The sequence below is a fragment of the Rhodnius prolixus genome, unplaced genomic scaffold, assembly GCF_049639745.1.
Source record: "Rhodnius prolixus isolate KJV_2025 unplaced genomic scaffold, Rpr scaffold_4, whole genome shotgun sequence".
Taxonomy (NCBI): domain Eukaryota; kingdom Metazoa; phylum Arthropoda; class Insecta; order Hemiptera; family Reduviidae; genus Rhodnius; species Rhodnius prolixus.
In genome coordinates this window covers 42,776,778-42,799,824 of record NW_027411614.1, presented here as the reverse complement: position 1 = coordinate 42,799,824, position 23,047 = coordinate 42,776,778, and the positions used below count along the sequence as shown (strand labels likewise).

At 35.1% G+C, this 23,047-nt stretch overlaps 1 protein-coding gene across 3 annotated transcripts in view; it reads left to right on the top strand.

Annotated features, from left to right (window-relative positions):
- Positions 1-23,047, top strand: part of Rhp (GTP-Rho-binding protein rhophilin) — a 39,973-nt gene that overhangs the window by 7,784 nt on the left and 9,142 nt on the right. For all 3 annotated transcript variants that reach the window (XM_074131179.1, XM_074131177.1, XM_074131178.1), the window contains exons 3-6: positions 9,295-9,423; positions 21,952-22,027; positions 22,150-22,227; positions 22,815-22,939. In XM_074131179.1, the coding sequence (XP_073987280.1) occupies positions 9,295-9,423; positions 21,952-22,027; positions 22,150-22,227; positions 22,815-22,939 (408 nt within the window). The remainder of the gene's footprint in view (positions 1-9,294; positions 9,424-21,951; positions 22,028-22,149; positions 22,228-22,814; positions 22,940-23,047) is intronic.

Sequence of the window (23,047 nt, the reverse complement as noted above, 5' to 3'; positions counted from 1 at the left end):
TTTCTTGAATATTTATCTTTTCAGTTTTTCGCGATTTTCTCGTAAATCAATGAAGCTCTTAATTCTTCTTGCTAGGTGTATAAATACTCATTTTATAGACTTGAAATTTAAGAGGAGCTTTCCTTTTAAAAAGTGCTCTATTACTGAAAACACTACGGATCTAGTACTATAGAATTGTCAATTTCTTTCTTTTTAAATAAAGAAGAAGATTTAATCCAATAAATAGAAAGTTCAGAATTTAATCAGCACATGTTTTCGAACTGCATTATGCACTCATCTTAATCTGGTGTCTAGAAGTGTCCAATATTTGTGTTACAACGTACAGGCAGCCATTATTTAATAACAAAGAGGCTTACTTTACAACTTATTAGGAAACTTCCGGCCAGCTCCGATCACAGCCAGTGTTAACTTCCTCCTCCTTCCAGGGCCTGGATAATCATTAGGTGTACTGACCGCATATCATTATCATACACATCTTCTCCATCACCATTAACACCTCCGAGACACAAGTGTACTGTGAACAAAATATTTTAACGAACTATAGTTCATGACTTATTTTTCAATTCCTTTTTGGGCAGGGGATACAAAAATTAGTAATTTTTGATACAATTAAACCATACTTTTTAGCAATTAAATATATCCACTATAACAGCTGACATCTATAAATTTCAGAGCTTTATTGTTGCCGTTATAGTTGATGTCAACGAATAGAGAAGCTTTGTCTTACAATCCTTTTTTAGACTGTAAACAATATTTTTGTTTAAAAAAACAATAAAAATCTGCCAGTTAAACAGTAATTTTGTTTTCCGTCTTTTTGAATTATAGTTGAAATAAAGGCAAAAATTTATTAACATAAAGTAGAAAACATAAAATGATAAAAATCTCTCTAACTTCGTGCGAGGCTCTAATAATAAAGAAAACCTTGATTAAATATGGAGAGACTACTTGGTCGTGTTACAGTTTACCTCTTAAATTATATAGTAATCCAGATATGGTGAAGAGTCCTTGGCAGAAACAAACTGAATCAGCTCACAGCTTCAATTTCTAACAGGGATAAAACTCAGATGCCCACAAACAGCCCATTTTAGAGCTAATATGTTTTAGAAACATCTGGTGTGAACACACCCACGTCTTTCTCTTACTACAGTTTTCTACAAACCTGGAGTTCTTACTAAAAATTAGTTGGTTCAAAATGTAGCTTTACATAGAACACAATGACTTTTATGGGAAGCCAAACAAACTTATTACTTATGTTAATATTGCAGCCATGGCAGGGCTTTTCTAGGCTGTCCCTCGCTATTTACCAATGAAATAGGCGTACGTCCCCCGTAAGTACGCACAGAAGTCTCCTATGTGCAGATTCTAAGTGCGGGAAATTGACAATAATAAATCCTATTCTTAAATAAACGCATTTTCAATTCGTAACTGGTTAATATGGCTCTCTGGAGAAAAAAAATCAGTTCGTAAGTTTTGCTTAAAGAGAAAATTGAGGGAACTGTTTCTGATGTGGAATCTGTACCACACCGTCGTAAAGAATGTAAGAAAAGTTGATGTCTATAACTAACTCGCTCCTAGCAGTACACTGGCAGTAACACATTTATTCGTTGAATTTGGATTTCCAAGACGTATACTAAGACGTTACGTATTTTTTAAGATGTTTTTTGTTTATTTGCTTGCAGTTTGTTTTGTCCCTTAGCCAACATTCCCCTTGAGAAAAACTCGATATCCATTAATGCTTTGGAACATCGTGTTTATACCCAGATTATTTTTTGAAATCCATTTTTACTCCTCAAAAAGGAGCACTAAAGAAAAAAACGATTCACCGAGTGCGACATTATCTTAATTGGGCTTCGCTGTACCTCCTAAGCAAAACAGCGAACTACATGAGATACTACCTACATAACAGCTGATGCTGTTACCCATCTTGCAGTAGCAGAGGAAGTTAGAAATCGTTAGGGTTGTTCCAATGTACAGCAGGTAAAAGTGGTTCTCTTAAATTGAATTGAACTGGACGTTGAATTAGTTTAACCTGAGTTTGGTAATAAAAATAAACTAATAGACTAAATCTGTTAAGAGGAAGTCAGTGCCACGATTGTGCTCAAATAGCTGATTTGAAATTCTCGCAGAAGCACAAATACGTCGCTGAATAGTGGGAATTCCATTTATATTATCATTAGGAAAAAATACCGGAATTAAGGGTAAAGCTTTACAAGAATGTGCTACCATAATATATACAACTCTAAATACAGAAAATAAAATAAATCGTACGTAACCAGATTGCATTACTCTTTGTTTACCAGCCACGTTTCCTTCCTCACCTTCCATAACCAAAACGGACCTTCTACAGCTGCTGCAATATTGGAATTAGATATTGAAACGAAGCGTGGAATGCGAATAATTATTAGTCCGTCTTATATATACTGCAGACCTGGAATCTATATCTGTCATTTATCTTTTAACCAAATTAACCTTCTTTGATTTAGGTATTTGGTATTTATTGGGCTGTAACATGTGAAATGTCCCGTTTTGTAACACAAAATTACCAATATTTGAGATAAAAATTTTGGTATTTGTTCAAAATCATGTCCATTGGAGCACAGCATTGGGCAACTAGTTCTCCATTCCAGCTTTGAAGGAGAAAATTTTAACAGGCTTTAAGTAATGCAAACTAATAGCGTGTTTACCCAGCTCTAGTGGATAAAAGAAGAGATAAGACTAAAATGATTAGGGGCGCTAATGACCTCAGCAGTCGATGCGCCAAAAAAAAAAAAAAATAGCGTGTTTTATTAATATTAATTTTCTTGAATATTAACAGAAAATTAGCAAATGGCGGTACTAGTGCTAGGAACACAATAGTCCACACTCATAACCACTACACAAATAATCCTATTCTCTCCTGGAAGAGCGATTTTTTTGCAAAATATCGGAAATCAAACATTATACTCGTCTACAGAGATATACGTAGGCCTATCGATAAATCGTCATTACTGTTTTGTAAGAAAATGATTTAGTTTGGATTTATCATGTCGCTTGCCCCAGGAAAAAAGGGGTTTTTTCCCCAAAATATGAGATCTAAAAATTTGAACATTTCACACGACTATACATTTATGCAGGATTCTAAGCAAATATTTATACTACTAAAGTTTCATACCGGAGTAATTTCTCTGATAAAGATGTGTTTCAACTTAAAACTATCAAGTAGGCTTTCGTCTTCCACCTTTTAGATCTTAGATCTGAGGGAGAGAGAGGATTTTGACCATTTCTAAAGTTGTTGTGAACATTCGCAACCCAACTTGATGTTTATTGAATGCTTTAACAGGATATCTTCAAAATGAAAAATCCCAGGAATATGGTATCCTATTTTGTTTATACTGCTCCTTAAGATAAGATCTCTGGCTAAGTTCGAAATCCTCTTAGGCCGGACGTGAGACTTTTCTGCCTCCATTTTCCTCGTTTTTTCCGATTTTTTTTTTTTTCAAAGCTTGGCTATTTCCCGCTTATTGTACACATTATATCTACGTATAATTTCTATTCTATATGTATTAGGCAGTTCTGGACGAGAGGTAGGTTAAGATTTCCCGAGTCCAGCCATTACACGTGTAATGAGTGGCCATTTCCTAAATTTGAAGTGATTCGGTAGAGCGGAAGTGCCCCTTTACTGAATCAAGTTTGTGATTTTTCCGTAAAAAATAGTACCAAGAAATTTTATTAGAAAAATAGCCATAATAGAAAGCAATATGTGTGTTCCAGACTAGACATCTACCCATTAAAGAGAGATTAGTTAAATTTTCTAATTTTATTAGATAAAACAACAAAGAATTGAAGGAGGTTGTTCTGTTAGATAGTAAGGAGGGTGTTGAGGTGGGGGACACAAGTACAGTATGTAGGACAGCCAGTGTGTTATGGAGAAGATAGATATTGCGGAGATAATTGTTAGGATGTGTAGAAGAATGGAATTTGGACCAAACTGCCAATACAAAAGGAGATATTGGCAATATGGCGTTAGCGTGAAGGAATCCATAGTTAGAGTCAGAGTTACATCAACCCCATTCGTGACAAGTGCCTCATAAAACTATTACGTTAAATAACATTCCTCCACTTCAGGTCCTGTTCTCGTAGCCCCAAACTAATTTACCTCACATCCTAAAAGTGGTTCCTCTAGTTCAGTTCTCCCTGGCCAAGAAGTTATCATAGTAATGAATTAGAAAATTGAATTTCTTTAAGAGACCCCTCCTAATCTGTTTTAAACGCCACTTTCTCTAATTATTAAATTCTCTTCTTAACAGTTAAAGACAAATACGTTTTAACCATAATGTTACACAAGTGGTGAGGTTGTAGTTGCCATCACAATTCAATTTATGACGGGGTACCAAATTGTTAGGTGGCGCTGTCTTTCCAGCTCTGCCATAAACTTGCACAAATGTTTCCATTCGCATTCACTAAGAAAAACGTCGGGCTTTGTAAGTGGAAGAACAATAAAAGTCAAGTTGTGAAGACTGATTCAGACTTTTCAAACAAAATCCACCCAACATAATTAATGATTATCGACTGATAATTATCGATCTTGGTTATCGATTTGATATACTCCTACGTTTCAATTAAAGGTCAGTTACGTTGTTGATCCGTCGGAAAAATAGAGTCGAATTCTCTACTCCAAACTGATGTAGTAATCTATAACCTCTCAAGATGATGAAAGTGCTACAACGGATAAAATCGGACGATATTATCCAGCACCCGGGGACTTGACCTTACTTTCGTAAACTCATCTCTAAAAATCGCGGAGCCATCGATGGCCCATTTGAGGAATGTTTTAGACCAGAGAATTAGTTTGAAAAATAAAGTATACTGTAGATTCTATTACGTCAGGATTCTGGTAGGCCTTGGACAATATTAATCTTCAGATCTGAGTGGAGCGTAGCAATAGAGACGTGGTAAGGTATTTGGATTATTGTAAGTCGGAGGATTTTTGTATTCTGTTTAGGTTGGTATGTTCTGTGGTTCCGGAAAGTGCTAGTTCTTAAATCCAGAGAGTTGCAGTGAATTACTGTATCTTTTGTAAAAATAGAATGAGTTTGGAGCGGTTCTCTAGGAGTCTGACAAGGAATAAGAAATATCTGTTGATGGAAGTCACTTTTATTGTGCAAGAACATGCCTATATAACGAACGAGTTCTGTCTGTCACATGGGGGTGTTGTTGTGTAGGCTGACTGCGGTTTACCGCAGATCTTTTTTGTTTTAGATAAATACAATACTTTGGGGGATTGATTTTTAATCCAGGATTTTGTTAATCAGGACTAGTGTAATCGGAAATGGGTTTAGAGGAAACATTGAGAAATTACAGGTTCATTTTGGGAGGACACGATTGCGTTTATTGCCGGCATAAGCATGAATAACCTGGTTGGAATGTTAGGGGATATCAGCAGTGTATTAGTTAGTGTACGAGGGTCGTTTGAAAAGTCCGTGCAAAAATAAAAACTACTTAATTTTTTGGGGTAAACCTTTTTTATTTTTCAACATAGTCTCCTTTTAGGCTTATACACTTCGTCCAACGCTGCTCTAGTTTGTTGATCCCTTCCGAATAATAGGATTTGTCCAAGTCTGAAAAATAGCCATTCGTTTCTGCAATCACCTCCTCGTTTGAATAAAATCTTTTTCCTGCCAGCCATTTCTTCATATTGGGGAACAAATAGTAGTCCGAGGGAGCCAAGTCTGGAGAATAGGGGGGATGTGAAACGAGTTGGAACCCTATTTCCATTAATTTTGCGACCACAACTGCTGAGGTGTGAGCTGGTGCGTTGTCTTGATGGAAAAGGACTTTTTTGTGGGCCAATCGTGGGCGTTTTTCTTGCAGCTCGGTTTTCAAACGGTCCAATAACGATGAATAATATGCACCTGTAATAGTTTTACCCTTTTCCAGATAGTCGATGAGGATTACTCCTTGCGAATCCCAAAAGAAAGTCCATCTTGCAATGAAGCTGTTCTCAGCTGTTAGTAAACAACCAAATAGTTTAGCTACAACACAAAGTTCACTTTTGGCTAGGGTCAAAAAGAAAAAAATTCCTTAAATTTTCAACGTTTCAGACAATTCTGGTGTTCTTCTTCAGGAACAGATTTTTTGGTGGAAGGTAATTTCCAAAACGTGAAACGTTGTTAGTTAGCCCTAGCCGCCATTGAAGGTTTTTTTATTGCAGCAATGTCCCAAACATCCAACATTTTATGTACACTGAAGTTCTAGTGAACAACTTTTTGACGGATGTTCTCTGGATAGCGTAGAACACCTCCTCCGATAGACAGATGCATGTCAGTAAAAACCACTATTTCCAGCTCAGGATATAACAAAAACATGTATTTCCGGTGGATAACCAAAATTGAAAATCAAATTCAGTATAAAAACATTAAAAGTAATAAATTACCCAACAAAATGACATATTTTAAAATTTATAACCTGGCGAAAAAAATTACCACAGATGTTTTGAACAGGTCGCCGAATATAACCTGTTTGTATCTTCCTTTTTTTTTATTATGCATAAGATTCGACTTCCGGTGAAAATATGCTCCAGAATGATTTCCTAAAACTTGTTCCTCATATATTTGCCAACTTTTATTTATTTAAAAGGAAGAAACTCAACAGAACAAAACAAGAAAAAGATGCAAACTTTCACCAAATTGTCCCGGTTTCAATTTTAGATCTTAAAAAATTGAATTCTAAAAATACGGAAAAATATATTAAAGGTAAATGCTTAATAAAGATGCAATGAGTGCAGTTAGGTTGAGTGAAATTGAGGAATTTAATTTTAGAAAGTTCCGACCATCTGATATAACCAGAAAGAAACCTCGCTTGTTATTGCTAAATATATTTTCTCCCAAGTTTATTTTTTACGCCATTATGGAAATAATAAAATACTCCTAATTCTTGCTTAAAATATAATAATCAACAAATTTTCTTTAAATAATATGATACTTTTACTGATAATTTTACCTTAATTATTAGTTGGCTAAAAGTAAATGAATTGTTTGTTGAGGATAGTGTAGAATCCCACTTCTCCCAGTATATCCCAAGAAAAAAATATTGTGAAAAAATTTACACCAGGTGCAAATAAGAGTCAATAAAAAGTCTGAATCTCTATCTAGAAAATAACCGGAAACAGAGAGAACCATATCAGTAAAGCGGCACCTCCATTCAGCTGAATTTTTTTCGGATTTTGGAAACCAGCAACTTTTCTGGATTTGGAAACTACCTTAATTTGACAATTTCTTTTTCCCGGAGATTTCGATTAAGGGCAGTTCTAAGTGAGGGGAAGGGTAGAGTATATCTCTCTAAGGTCTTAGGTCTTACTTTAGCAGTATTACGGTTCTAAAACTTAATTATTACTCAGGAATGTTATAAATGAGTATCTAGAATACGGAACCATAATTTCTAAACCAAAATTACCACTTTATTAATGGAAAAAGAGGATTTTTTCCCTTTTTTGCGGAGTTTAAACCCAAATGGCTTCTTTAAATATTCATTTTTACGTTTCAGGTACGTAGTTATACGAGGGTCGTTTGAAAAGTCCGTGCAAAAATAAAAACTAATTAATTTTTTGGGGTAAACCTTTTTTATTTTTCAACATAGTCTCCTTTTAGGCTTATACACTTCGTCCAACGCTGCTCTAGTTTGTTGATCCCTTCCGAATAATAGGATTTGTCCAAGTCTGAAAAATAGCCATTCGTTTCTGCAATCACCTCCTCGTTTGAATAAAATCTTTTTCCCGCCAGCCATTTCTTCATATTGGGGAACAAATAGTAGTCCGAGGGAGCCAAGTTTGGAGAATAGGGGGGATGTGAAACGAGTTGTGGAACCCTATTTCCATTAATTTTGCGACCACAACTGCTGAGGTGTGAGCTGGTGCGTTGTCGTGATGGAAAAGGACTTTTTTGTGGGCCAATCGTGGGCGTTTTTCTTGCAGCTCGGTTTTCAAACGGTCCAATAACGATGAATAATATGCACCTGTAATAGTTTTACCCTTTTCCAGATAGTCGATGAGGATTATTCCTTGCGAATCCCAAAAGATAGTCTCCATAATCTTTCCGGCCGAAGGAACGAACGGTCTTCGCCTTTTTTGGCGCAGATTCCCCCTTGGTAACCCATTGTTTAGATTGTTCTTTGGTCTCAGGAGTGTAGTGATGTATCCATCTTTCATCCACAGTGACGAAACGACGCTTAAAGTCCTGTGGATTCTTCTGGAACAGCTGCAAACCGTCCTTGCAACACTTCACACGATTTCGTTTTTGGTCAAGCGTGAGCAATCGCGGCACCCATCTTGCGGATAGCTTTGTCATTTCCAAATGTTGATGCAAAATATTATGTACCCGTTCATTCGAGATGCCCACAGCACTAGCAATCTCACGCACCTTCACTCTTCTGTCATCCATCACCATATCATGGATTTTATCAATGATTTCTGGAGTAGTAACCTCAACAGGGCGTCCAGAACGTTCAGCGTCACTTGTGCCCATATGGCCACTCCGAAAATTTTGAAACCACTTATAAACTGTTCTAATCGAAGGTGCAGAGTCACCATAATGTTTATCAAGCTTCTCTTTAGTCTCCTGAGGCGTTTTGCCTTTCATAAAGTAGAGTTTAATCAACACACGAAATTCTTTTTCGTCCATTTTTTGAAAATCACTCGACTTCCTCGATTCAAACGAATGCCAAACACAAAGAAATAGACCGATCTGGCTGAAACTTGGTGTGTGTTCTTCCAAGAGATGCTACTAACTAAACATAACCGCGATACGCGCCAGTGGTGCTATCTCTCTGACTTTGCACGGACTTTTCAAACGACCCTCGTACAACTTGTAGTAGAATAATAGTGTCATTTAACAATTTCTGAAATTTTCCCAACTTTGAACATTGCCATGAGAGAAAGTAGTTTTAGGGTTTCTTTTTAACTAAATTTTTAAAAAATTGAAAATTCAATATTTGTTTCTAATCGGGACCATGTTGCATTTTAACGTTGCGTTAAATTAAGTAATAAGCAAATAACAATTAAACGAGTACTCTTGTTCTTAATTCATAATATTTGCTGTGAATGAGATAATTAACAATAAGATCATTAATTATTACGCGAATGATGATTCATTAGGTTGCAAATTGACGGTTACTGCTTCTTTGTCTGCCATTCCGGACATTAGATGCTGATTGCCTGTGTTTATATCTGCTCACAGCAATCATCTAATTTGACCAAAATATAATAATATTTTCTCCTTTATTTAGTAATTTATGTAATTAATTTTAATGAAATTATTTCAGAGCCACCAGTAATAGGAAGTTAAAAGAAACAGTGGCGCTAGAACTAAGTTTTGTAAATTCTAATTTACAACTACTAAGGGAACAGCTGGCGGAACTAAACAGCTCTGTTGAATTGTACCAAGGAGAAAGGTAAGTACCCAGTTTTATCGTTATCATTATTTTTAACATTAAATGTTGTGCGGAAGTTGGTAATTGTGAAGGTTACAGATTCCGGGCGAATAGGTATTCAGAGAATTCTTAGTTTTCCTCGCAACATTTGATTCCAAGTTATGAAATTTAGTAAATAAAAACCATATAGTTTTAACTTGATCATTTATGGAGCCTAATTCTGGACTTTTTCTGATCGAAAAACTCGTAGGAATCTACTTTGAGGAAATCTCAAAAATGTGAATCAAAAGAAAGGCAAAACTTACCGTTGAGCAAAATAAGAGAAAAATTGGTCAATAATGCAATATTTCTAATTAGCAAGTTCGAGAGAGTAGTACGTATTATGCATATTTAGTAATACGTTAAGAAATATTACGTTCATTAAGGAATGCACTATGGAAGGAATTTTAATTGAATAGAAGTATGTTTTCATCATGCACCACATTGCGATCTCTACGCTACAATTAATTTTGGTGCTCCCCGCCATATTATATAAATAAAATGAATGAAAACACTTTAGTTAGTTATTACCAATAATCTCCCTATCATTCCCCAGTCCAAAACCAACACAGGCCGATAGTGTAAACAATATTGTCTCTGTAGTTGGCGCTCTATTAGAATCTGTTCTAATTAATTCCTTCCTTGAGAATACCTTCTTTGTTTCCCGTCGTCTATTTGTGTAACACTTAAACAAAGAAATCTATATAGTATAGATAGTTCCTAGTTTTTTCACACACTATAAATAGTGAATTGATAGTACACATTGTTGAACAAATTACCTGCAAAATATGTGGTAAGATTTGTTTTTACTTTCTACGTACTTTGTACATCGTTAAGACGGTATCGCGCATCTTTTAAGCCTTCGAAATTTGAGTTTACACTTTGATTATGCTCTTTTATAGTAAATTTAGTTCATTCAAGTCTCCCTAACTTGTTGTTACTCTAACAAGTTGTGAGATCAAGTATTGGAGAATGTTCTAAATTTCGAAATGGGGATTTTACAGTTTATTTCTTTCAGTCAACAGAACTTAAACAGCTGCAATGATTTTTCATAAATGGTACACATTTAGATCTACAACCATTAATTTCGTTTTGTAACATTAATCCCGGGTAATTCGAATTAATGGCACTTCGGCGAGAAGAAGGTATTTGAAGGAAGGGCTTAGAGATAAAAGATGATTACCTAGTTCTCGTCATTCTGGGACCATTACTGCCGACTTTGTTCATGTAAAATCAATCACATATCAGCAGCGTCCAATATTTTTTGATTATTTTCGTTAATAAGTTCGCACTCAACCGGATCTCCTGAATATCTTCCACCAACTTCACAACAACCTGAATGGCCACACCCTCACCTAGACGAAAGAAAGCAGAGTAGGGGATACATCCGTTTAAGGCTCTGCGCTCTAAATTTTATAAACCAACCAAAACAAAAACAAAAAAAGTTTAAAAGAAAGTAATTATAAAAAAACATTAACGCTACACGAAAGCCGGAAGTAGACGTAAATGGTGGCGGCCAGTTTTAGTTATAATTACTTTTACTTCCTGCTTATAAGAGGAAGTCTTGTAATCGTGTCGAATTTTTTTTTTAAGGTTGAATTTTCACAGTCAATGGGTGACTGAGTGAGTCAATAGAATATCGTGCACACAATCGTCGCTAGCGACATTATGAATTCGGCCAGAAGCGTTCTTTTTTTAAATTACACATATTATATAAATCACTACTTTGCATACAAATTTGCCGCATACGACTAGATAATTGGGGTGGGTTATTTGTTCGATTTATTTAGGTAGGTATACATGATAATTTAGATCGATGACCTCTGGCTGAGTACTACGTCACTAATAAAAATAATGGTATAGGTTTGATGATAGTGTAGGTTTAAATTTTATAAAACGCCAAAACACACATTTCAAGTTTTTGACATCATCCATCATCTTGTTTATTGACCAGTAAAAAAAAACCAGTTGGTTCTGAATCATCATTTAGATGGGCAATAAACTGTATTTTTTTTTTTTTTTTAACAAAAATTCCGCCGAAATGCGTGTCTACTAAAATACCTAATAGGATGGGGGTGCAGACGTAATTTTCTAATCCGGATTGAAGATTCATTTCTTTTGGGGAGATTCATTGGAGTACAAGTTCTTAACTTAATACAGTCAGGTTTTTACTGCGTGCTGTGAAAAGCTGCTGCCACATAATGGAGTAAATCATCAGCAATTCGCCGGTGGTTTTATGTGTTACGATGAAGTTGAACGTTTAACACAAATTCGAAGATGAATTGATTATTAATGAAATAATTGAGGTTATTACAAGAATTAGTTCAATGAAGTGCAGGTTCGACTCCGCCGGCTTGCTGTCCTTTATAGGAGACCGTCATCGTCCGATAATGGACAGTTTGTAGTCACCCCAGGAAGGAAATTGTCCGCAAGTGATTTATCAATGAATTGTACGGAATTCTATGCATTGTAAAAGAAGTGTGTTGTTAAAATCCCGAGTTTGAAGGAGTCCTTCAGAATTGTAGTTAAGAGGAAGTCTTAAAGAAGGAATTAGCACAGTGGTTAGCGTACACTGGATTCCAACGAGGAGTTCCCGGATTGGAATTAAGCTGCTGGTAACGAGTAATAAGAGGACACTATTCGGAGGCCGGCAAATGAAAAAAAAAGCTCCGAAAAAAGCTCCGAGCGCCAGTGACCTCAGATATTGATTTTTTTATGTAGGAAGATCCATCATTTTCTAAGCCTCAAGAGCATACTTAGATTAACAATGATTTTAAGTACTCCCCAAAGATACATTCGGTTAGTTTTCTTCACTTCTGAGAGCCTCTACAGCTCGCTGTCTGTTGATGGACAGTATTGGTTAAAATAAAAAAAAATAAATAAAGATAATTCAGGCTCAATCAAAACGTTAATAAAGATAATCAAACTTTTTTTTTATTGATAATTTCTACTAAGCCACACCTCACTTTTTAAGAAAAGATAATTGATGCCCTGATATTATGGTACGGTATAAGGTATAATAATATGGTACAAGATTTGGCAGTGTGATAGATAATTCCCTGTTTCATAATACAGCTTCTTAGAAAAATAAAAGAAGAAGTAATTGCTTAAGTTGGCAGGTGATAATAATGAGCTGATGGGAAAGTCCTGTAAACCTACTTTACAGCACCCCGCCAGCCATTTGGTATCCCCATAAGTCCGGGGAACTAGTTAACAATTATCAAACAATTATCTAAAAAAAAAAAAAAAGTCTCTCATGAAATTAACTTGCCAACAACATGCTGCATTAACTAGATAATATTAGCATATATTCTGTTACTGAATGAAGGTGGAATACACTAATAAGACTCTGTGGCCAATGTTGTTTAGACTCGTTCGATAAATCATTGTAGCGTAACACTGCAGCACCAAGTGTGCTATGCAAAGAAAAAAACTAAAGAAAAAGGAAAAGCATCGAGATTGAAGCGCATAATGATACATTTCTGCTTGTTCAATGTTTTGGAAAACTTTAATTACCAACCACTCTCGTATCCAACAATCATGCTGAATATTTAAGAAAACTTTCTTTAACTTTGACAGTCATTTAACGCTATATTAGTTACGCCTTCTCCTAAAGTGTGGAAACTTTTTTTTTGAAAACAGTTGATTATTCGGGATAATATGGAATTTGATTAGTCAAGCTGATAATTTTCTATCGGAGAATATAACGTAATCATTATTACAATATCTTAGTCCAAATTGATCGATTTGCGTCTACACATTACTGGTAATCGATATGGCGATTTAAAAAAATGTTGGCAGTTCATAATTTGAACGTTCCAAATAGTTTTTAGTGGAGTATGAAAACAATATACCTCAAAAAAGAAGACTGTATCTCCAACTTGTCTTTCTTTCAGCTAGGACCGACACAGTTTAAATATTATTGAACTAAAAGGAGGCTATTCTCACTTGGAAGACTCCGGCACGTCTCTCTCTTTAAGCTTGATCAAACATGAACTAAACATTTCCTTCGAAAAACACATGAATTCTGGGGAAGTTAAGTTATCAAGATTTGGTCCATAAAGAATGGAGGAGATGTAAGCATATCATGGTACAGAAATGGGGCTATGCTTTGCATGCGGTTAGATGTTTTGAGATGGACATTGATACTCCAAGATCAGCTGCTACTTTTGCGATTGTCGACACTGTTTCTTCTTATACAGGCAGAGGCAAGGGTCAAGAGTGCGTAGATCGATCTCTACTGGACGCAAGAGAAATATAGAAACAAAGATGCCATGAATATACGAGGATAATTAGTAAAAAGTTAACCCTGGTCTTGCCTTTTGCATAACTGACCTTAAAATAAAATTTAACCTTACTGGGAAGCCTACTTTAAACCTCTCTCTAAGAAGTGACCTAATACAAACATTCCTACAAAACTGATAACCGAAAAACGTTTTAAATATTGTAAATAAGGAGTTTGCATAAAAGGTGTTTTTGGAAAATGGAACAAACTATCGATTAAAGAGCTACTTCGGATTGGGAAACTCCCTTCAAACTGGATTTTTAGCAAAATATTTTACCCCCCCTTAACAGTGCAGAAGAGAAAGGGCTGTAAATCACTGGAAAATGGCGCATTGAGGGAAATCTGCCTACTGCTTTTCCTAAAAGAATCCCTAATCGAATTTCCCGAGAAAAAGTCACAAACCAACGTATACCAAAAACAAACCAAGTCTTCAAAAACTGATAAAAACGTTTCTGTAGAGTTCTGTTACCTAGTATTGTCAGTTAAAGTAGAAACATATGAAACAAATGCTGGGATATATCTGTAGCTGCACGATAAATCTTTTGGATTTTTGACCTACGTAAATTTACATCTCAGCTGATTTTGGTCGAGACCAGTTAGGTCAGCTGATTAAATATACCTCTACCACTCTAAACAAAATAACACAGCGGAACTTCCTACATTATTTAGAACAGTTTCTCAGAGTAAGATTACCACTGTTGCTCTTCCAAAGGGGGTAAGAGAAAGTAAGAGAATAAATAATAGTATTAGTATTGAAGAAAGAGAGAGAGACACCATTAATACTATTAATATCCCCGATAGAAAGACTATACAGTAATATGGCGGTGAAGAAATCTATTTAAAGAGGCGGACAGAAAGTTGTTGGATCAGTGAAAGAGGCGCTGGAATGGAGGTCCAAGTTGCGGCTCCAGGTGAAAGTTGGAAACAGGTGTCTAGTTCTCTAGAGTATGTGTCTGTACAGTATGTCCGTCTGTTAGCTGTTTTTGGTGTCGTCTTTCATTTATATTTTCTTTAATAAATAATTTAATAAATATTTATTTATGGTTTTTAGAAGGCTGTGTATTATATGCGATAAAATAAATCTTTTAGAATATTTTTTTTTATTGCTTATATCTTCCAATTCAAATTTCTGGACGTAGCTAAAAGTGGCAGAAATATTGTCAAGTAGTCTGCCTGTATTATGCTAGTGTTACTGTTAATATTTATTTATATATTTTTACTAATTTATCACTTCATTAGACACGAGTTGAAATTAAAAAATAAATAAAAAAAAAAACGTAGGACAGTAAAATTTATAATTTCGCTTTCTCTGCACGTTTCCGCTTCAGAAAGTTTTAGAACAAATCCTCTAACCGGCGGTATGAGTTAAGAGATTCTTTTTGTCCAATGATTCGCGATTTCCTCGTGTTTCTGTGACTTCGCATTCCCAACATGTCGTCCATGGTGGCCAATAAACTTCTATTTGGAACTTTAACGCAGGAGAATTTATTTTGTTGTTGGAGGGAGGATCTTATTTCTGGTGAAAACTTAATTTTGGAAAACCTGATCTGATCGATATACTTCCTCTCAAAAAGAACTATGGAATTAATCATTTGGAGTATTCACTCACGCTACTGTTTTAAATTGAACTGTTTATGAACTCGCGGACATGCAAGTGAATACACTATTTTAAAAAAAAAGTTACAACGCGTCACGTGATTGTAATTATATATATATATTATTTAAATATCTAGTTGTAGTGTACATTGGCGAAGCGCTACATTACCCTGGGTACTGTAGATTCCACATTTTACACTGTTAGCACTGCATTAGTCTAAATCCGAAATTCTTACTGAACCATTGCCGAGCCTAAAGTGTATGTCAGGTAATCAGCGTCGCTATTTCCTTGCATCCTTCCTGTTCCAGTCGATAATCCCAAGAAAGAATCCTTAGATTCAACCCTTTGATGAATCTTTCAAATGGTTCCCTATTAAAGACAACTACTTCTAGCGCCGGTCGAACACAGAAAAAGACTGCCTCATGGTTACACATTCCTCAGCTTCAGCACTATCCAGGAACCCAAAAAAAGGGGGAAACTATTTTTCTGTTTTTCCTGGTTCATTTCGTCTTCTTCTCAGTTGTCATTCTGATCAGCTCTGATGAGCACTAAGGCTTTCATAGCAGCCTGACTATTCCAAGGGATTCTTACTGCACTGAACTAACGTTATTGTAACACTTTGATGGAATACGAATAATAATGATATGTCCACGTTATGTGGTAGAAAGGAAACGAATGTTTGACGACTTATACGCGATTATTTAGATGCACCATTTCGCTATGAAGATATAATATTCTCCATCAACATCTATGTGCTTAGATCTATAGCAGAGCTAGCACAGAAATATGAATGTATTTAAAAGTTATAGCCGATTAGAATGACTTGAAGAAAATGATTAGAGAAGGATTACGTGATTTTAATTTCGTTTAAGCTATAAGGATGGCAGGAATACAGAGTACTGATCCATCCATTAGTTGTAGTTTATGTAAATAGTTGTATATAGTAGAGGGATGAATGTGTGAAGCGAATGTATGTATTAGTAAGAATGGAGAGTGAGTGATATTCTAGTGATAAGCACCTAGACGATGCTGGCTGTATGGCGGAAGCCAACGCCAAAAAAAAGGCAAAAAAAAATACAAAGTTTATTTATGTAAACGAATTTGGAGCTCAAAGTGAAAATTAAGAAAGACTAAGTTATATCACTTACATTGAAATAGAAATAATAAAATGATCAAATACAGATAACAGCGTACATCGTGGAGTACTTTACACTTGTATCTCATTTAATGAATTACTTGTTCCGCTCAATTAAAGAGATAGAACAGTGCTGATGGTTGAGGCGCAACTGTTGGCTGTTTACGATAGAAATTTGATCTATTTCCACGTGATGGATGGTTAAATTTTGGCGATACAATAATAAGTGCAATAATGGGGTAAAAAAAACAAAAACACTGCAGATATATTTGGTGTAGTTAGGGCATGCTGTCCTATCAGTGGAAACGGAACAAATAATAACATATCTGCGATTAGACTTTACAGAGTCGCTATCAGGCTAACATCTAGACCGCAAACACTAATAATGTACTATCATCATAGTTTCTACTAGCATTATATGCAACTCTATCTATGTAGTAATAGTACCCATACATATTAACATGTTTACAGTTTTGTTAGCGTATTTTTTAGCATTATTAGGAACATAGGCAGTCGAAGAGCGGTCTATAACCCGTTATTCGTCAGTTTTATTCTCTCCTCGCTAATTATTCGTCAGGTTTTTTTTACCATCATACTAGTTTAACTTCACCATCAGATAATATTCCACGGAATGATAAGTAAGGTTTAATAAACCATAGTGAAAGAGCTTTCTTTGCAACGGTTTTTTTTTTTTAAAATAGCTCGTTTTTTTACAAACTTACTGAAGCAAATGATCAACCAGTTTAGTCCCTCACTGCGATTACCACAGTTCTAAATATCTGAGGCTCTCAGAGACTGGATCTGGAGAGAACACGAAAAGAACTCGGTGATGCTTCCTGGGGTCAAACACAGCAAGAGTGTTATGCCCTTGCTGTGTAAACAAAGAACCAAAGAGACTTTAGGCTTAGGCAGAAATCAGATTACTCTGGTTACAGGCCTATTCACGGGGCATGGTAGGTTCAGGAAGCAACTGCATAAGATAAGACTTATCAGCTAGGAACCGTTGTGCAGATTGAGCCAGGAAGAGGAAGAAACGGCCTCTCACCTGTTATTCGATTGCGTTGCGATCTTTGAGTACTTTGAGACCAAAGGAGATTGTAGCGCAGAAGGAACTGGTAGGGAAAGTCCTCAACCTTCTTAGAAGGGGAGGTTTCACTTACTAGACTTAGAGAGAAGGCACAATAAGCCTCTTGTGGCTGCGGTGCTGAGGGGTACAGGTCCCGTCCCGCCCGTTAAATCTAATCTAAATATCCAGACCTGGATGCAAGCTCATATGATGTTCTTTTGCTCGATTTCTAACAGTTTGCCCTCAAAACGAATTTTTGAATGGAAAATAACTTATAGACCTACAGTAGACACCAAAATTTAAAGAAAATATCAAATCATTGAAAAATTTATTCAAAGTAAAAGGCTCTTCCGGTATAGAAAATTTAATTGCTAAGATTCTGTCAGGTACCATGGGTAATATAAAGTTACAGTTTCCGGTGATTTTTTTCGATTTTAAATAGAATTTTTAAGGAATTTTAATTTTTTTAAATCTTTAGTCCCCTAAATTGCTTTCATTCTCAAGCGGGGTCCGCAAGATGACATAGGGTCAATCTTACTACTCAATGCCTTGGAGCAGTAGTAAGAAATTGATGATCGTTGTAGCCGTTTTTATCCAAAATCTTATTGTCACGATCTTTGGTGGCGCCGAGTCGAAATATAAAATTTCAATTTGCCATTTTTTGAGCAATCCTATTACCAACTTTACAACCTGCAAGTCCTAAAAACGGATGCTTTCAGTGAAGAATACTCATCATTCAATTTTAAGTATGATGATTGTTCAGGAAAATATTTGGCTTTTTTTTTGTTTAAACTTAAGAGAGGTCTCATTCAAGCAGGAAGGGGAAGTATTGCAGTCTTCTCAAATTTCCGCAAACGTTTTTATCGCCTGGGCTGCTTGATGAGCGTGTGTATGTCTAAGTACAAAACAGCTAACAAACCGTAAGGCGTAGAGACTTTAAACTTAATAATCTGTTTGGTTACTAAGGTTTTAGCCTTTAAGGCTAACCGGTGACGTATAACTGAGGCAATTTTTTTAAGTTATTATGAGAAAATGTTTTCGTTATCTCTGAGCCTGTAACCGCATCATTGACGCTTCAGCTGATGATCAGTCATGTCTAAATGCAATTCCCCTTTATTAAATATAAAGAATTTGCTATAACTGCTGGCTGATGTGACAAATAATTGAATAATTATCTTTACATAACAAAATTATTTATTATTTTTATTAATTGTTATCTAATTAATAAAAAAGTTAAAAGATGGTAGAAACTGAAGAAGAAGTAGTAAGAAAGAAATTTTGGATCCACATGATCGCGCATGTGTATCGACCATTCACATCATGAATAATTCCGGAAGTACGCGCATGTTTACCAATACAACCGCAGCAATTAACTAAACAACAACAACAACGACTACAAACACTATCTAGTAAACACACCAGGCGTTTCAAGCTTTGTGAAAGTATGTTATTACTTGGGTGGAAACCACTTTTTAAAGTTTCTATTCAAATTAAAAACAGTTAAATACTAAAGAAGTATAATTAAATGCTATTTAAATACATAAAAAACTAGAAGGAATCCATTTTTGGCATATTTAGTTTAGTTCCTATTCATTAATTATATTCTCTGAAATCGGCGCTAGATTTTAGTATGCTAACAGCTGATATTAATTAGTTACTTTCTCTTACTGGATGCTGAGTTGAAAGCTAAGTGTTAAGGGTCAAATTTTCTCGATGGAGTTGTCAATGGATATATATTTTAATCACGGTTTTTGTTTTTTAATTTAAGGCGCGATAACATCTGAATTCATTGACGCCAGGAGCTTTTTGCGGTGTACTGTCCGCCTGCGGACAATGTTGTCTGAAACGAGAGATAGTGAGCTGTAAGAAGCTCCTAGGAAGAGAAAATCGAAAGGGTTCCAACCAGTATCGCTAAGCACTGACCTAGTCCCGTCCACGCGGTCGATATATTACAGGTTATGGTGACAACGGTGCCTGAGTCCATATGGAGGATATTTCGAGATGGCCTATAGAGGAAAGAGAGTAGTTTAAAGGATTATTTTAGTAGATTAATTTGGTAATTACAATTATACGTCTTTCACTTGCTAAATTCTCCACGAAATTCCACACCAATTTCTAAATTTTTTCCTTAGAACGAATTTTCCTAGCAAAAGGTACAGATACGCGAAATTTAGAGAAAATCGTAGGTGCCATTTTTGAAAAAATAATAAAAATTACAAACATCCGTTCTATAAGTGGTATACATACTTCCGCTTGTGAAATTAACTAATTTTAGGCTTATGGCTACGAAGTCTGGCCTTCGATAAGCCAAGGGCACACCGATTACTTTACGCGGTCACCTAAAACTCAAAACCTTCGTCAAAGCTATTATTTTTCCGGATGAAAAGTTCGAACACTAATTGCGGTCAAGCGTATATATAATTATTATCGATCGTAGGCACATATTTTTGGTTTAAGTTTAACACTTACCAGGAGGCGATGGAAATGATTTTGGATCATACTATCTGTGTATATCCCTCACATTGTGGCTTTAACTGATGACCGGAAATGGGAGTATATTTAAATATCTTTCTCTTTTATATTTTAAATATCTCGATTTTCTTGACTTCCTTCCTAGAGTGGAAATTAATCCTGATCTAGTTTAATCCTCATTTTAGAAAGCGAGTCATTACCAGTTATTCGTAAAATATTATTTAGATATTTTCCTCCAACCAGAGATATCCATCAGATACCGCACAAAAACTGGGAGAGACATCACGGCTACAGCTTATCCAGATAAAAGTACCACGCTACTCTAAAGTATATATTTTCTTTTTATTACATGTTGTGCGCTTGCGTATCATTTATAGAAGCGTTGTGATAGCATAACCACAGTTTGAGAACCATTGTGGTTTAAACACAGATTGTGTAAGAAATGGTGAGTCCATCGATGTTTCAACCAAAAAAGAAAAAAACTTCAGTAAAAATTGCAAGTTTCACGAAAATTTACAACTAGAATTGTAATAATTGTAGTAAGTAAGTGTTTTGAACAGATGTGTTAAGTAAGGATAAACATGTAGAAGACAGCGCGAGTGACCTTTCTATTTAACATTTTCCTTGCAAGGTTGAGAGATTGCAGTCTAGAATTAGAATGCAACAACATTTCTGCTGTAGAACGCCAAGTTTCACTTTGAAATCACGACCAGTACCGGCGTACTGGAGACCGGGCACCGTTATAAATAAAATAATCAACAAGTAAGCGCATACTGGTTTTCTACTGGAAGATTTCCAAAATTTAGTATTTGTCCAATGTGAAAAGAGAAATCTTTCATGCTAAAATAATTATTATAAATATTTATAGTTTAATTACAGATAATAAACTATTGCAAATGCAATTCAACGATTTTTAGTCCGTCCTGACTAAATTTCAAAATTATGTTTTAGCCTCAAAACCATGTTTGTGAGGTTCCCTGAACGAGTGAGAGAGAAAACAAATGTGGGGATGTTACTAACTCACAAATCGGTGTACATATTGGACAGGGACGGAAGATCACAATTTTATATTAAAATTGTCAAAAGATTATCAATGCAACTTCACGTTTGGTCTCATATGTGGAGCTACCCTATAATAGTTCTTATAACCACTTTCGTGTTCTTCACTTCAATAAATCTGCTACATTTTAAGTCTTTTCTAAAAGTGAGAGGGAAATGCAAGTAACTGCTCTAGTTTTAAAGTAACCAATTTTTCCCCCCCCTTCAAGAAGACAAAAATTTAGAAGAACTAAGAGTAGTAAACAAATCTAGAGATGTAAAAGTGAAAAAATGGGATATAATTAGTGAAAGTGCTGAGATGATTTGGCGAACGATGCAGGAAAGTTGCAAGTCAGTTAGCATCAATAGAAAGATCTGGAGATTTAAAGAAATAGAAAGAAAAACTGACAGTTATAGAGGAAATAAGTTAGACAAAGATCCAGAAAGATGGAAGGATGAAGCCCTAAAAAAAATGAAAGGGCACGTTCAGACAGGTTTACTTACTTTATTTACTTACAGCTGGACGTTTGAATAGAAAGTGAAATTCCTTGTTTAGATTGGACAACCAACCTTGGGAATATAGGGAGTACAACCTCTTAGAAGCAAGAGTACTTCACGGTACAGTGCGGCAACAACACCATAATTATATGCTTAACGAAATAAAATTTGAGCCCTACTTGAGTTGTATATGCAAACAGAATTTAAAGAAATTCGACAAACTACAATATTATTTTTACTTTGTGTAATATGATTATATAATATATAATACTACATAAACCGCATCAAAAAAATCATTTCGAAACATTCAAAATTTCAAAAACATCTAGTAGTACCATTGATTAGTGTAGGTCATAATTTTGTCAAGAAGTATCTCGAACAAAAAGAGAAATTATTATTACAGTTTTCTATTGTTGCAGCACTGAACCAGTTATGCCGATGATTGCACTTGGATTGAAGGAAACCAAGGAGATAGACTTTATGGAACCATTCAAGGTAATCATTGTTGCAACTAAACTCATTTAAAAAAAACTTAACTAATTTCTCTCAGCTATAAAAATCGTATATTTCTAATAAATGAACATTACTTCTATTAAATGTTACGTTTTGTGAAATAGGATTTCATTTTGGAACATTATAGTGAAGATGGAGCAAAATATGAAAAAGCAATACAAGAATTTATGGATCTTAGAGAGGTATATTTACTATTAATAGATTAGTTTATATATTTACAGAGTTATATAAATAAATTAAAATTGCATTATCAAACTAAAGTAATTTTTTTGGCGATAAGAACAATTTTGCGGCAAAGTTTTTATATTAAAGACATTACTTCGTTTAATTAATATCTATGCAATAAATTGCACAGAATTTTTGATATTAAAAGCAGAAACGAAAGAACTCCTACAATGATCGACCCTTACAACACTGACAAATAAGTGCAAGTAATTTTTAGTCCAAATATAATTAAAAGTAGTTACCACACTTACCTTCAGGTTATGCCACAGTTGATCCTCTGTTCGCGATGGCTTAAGCTTTCTAACCCTACACCATCGTAGCATCTATGTTCAGGTTTAAATCTCCTGTCATCCATGGCTCTTTCATCCACACCAAAAATCTCTTCCAATCACAATGATTTCACAGCCATGTAACTCAGTCCAAGATGACATTAGCGTACTTGTTTAAATTCTTCTCCTGCAAGCATTAATTAATTAATTATTATTCATTATTAAAAGATTAATTTATTTCAAAGTTTTATAAGAGATTATATTTAATATTGTAGGCAATGAGAACACCTCGTAGAGACGCTTCTGGAGTTACGTTGTTACTGCAGTATTACAACCAGCTGTATTTCGTAGAGAGAAGATTTTTTCCACCAGACAGAAGTTTAGGAATCTACTTTGAATGGTAATATTTCAATTTACATAAGTTGTTAGGTTCTTTAACCTATTAATATTTAAAGAAATAGTGCATTTGTGGTAAACTGTCACGAATTCTCGATATTAGAGATAAGCA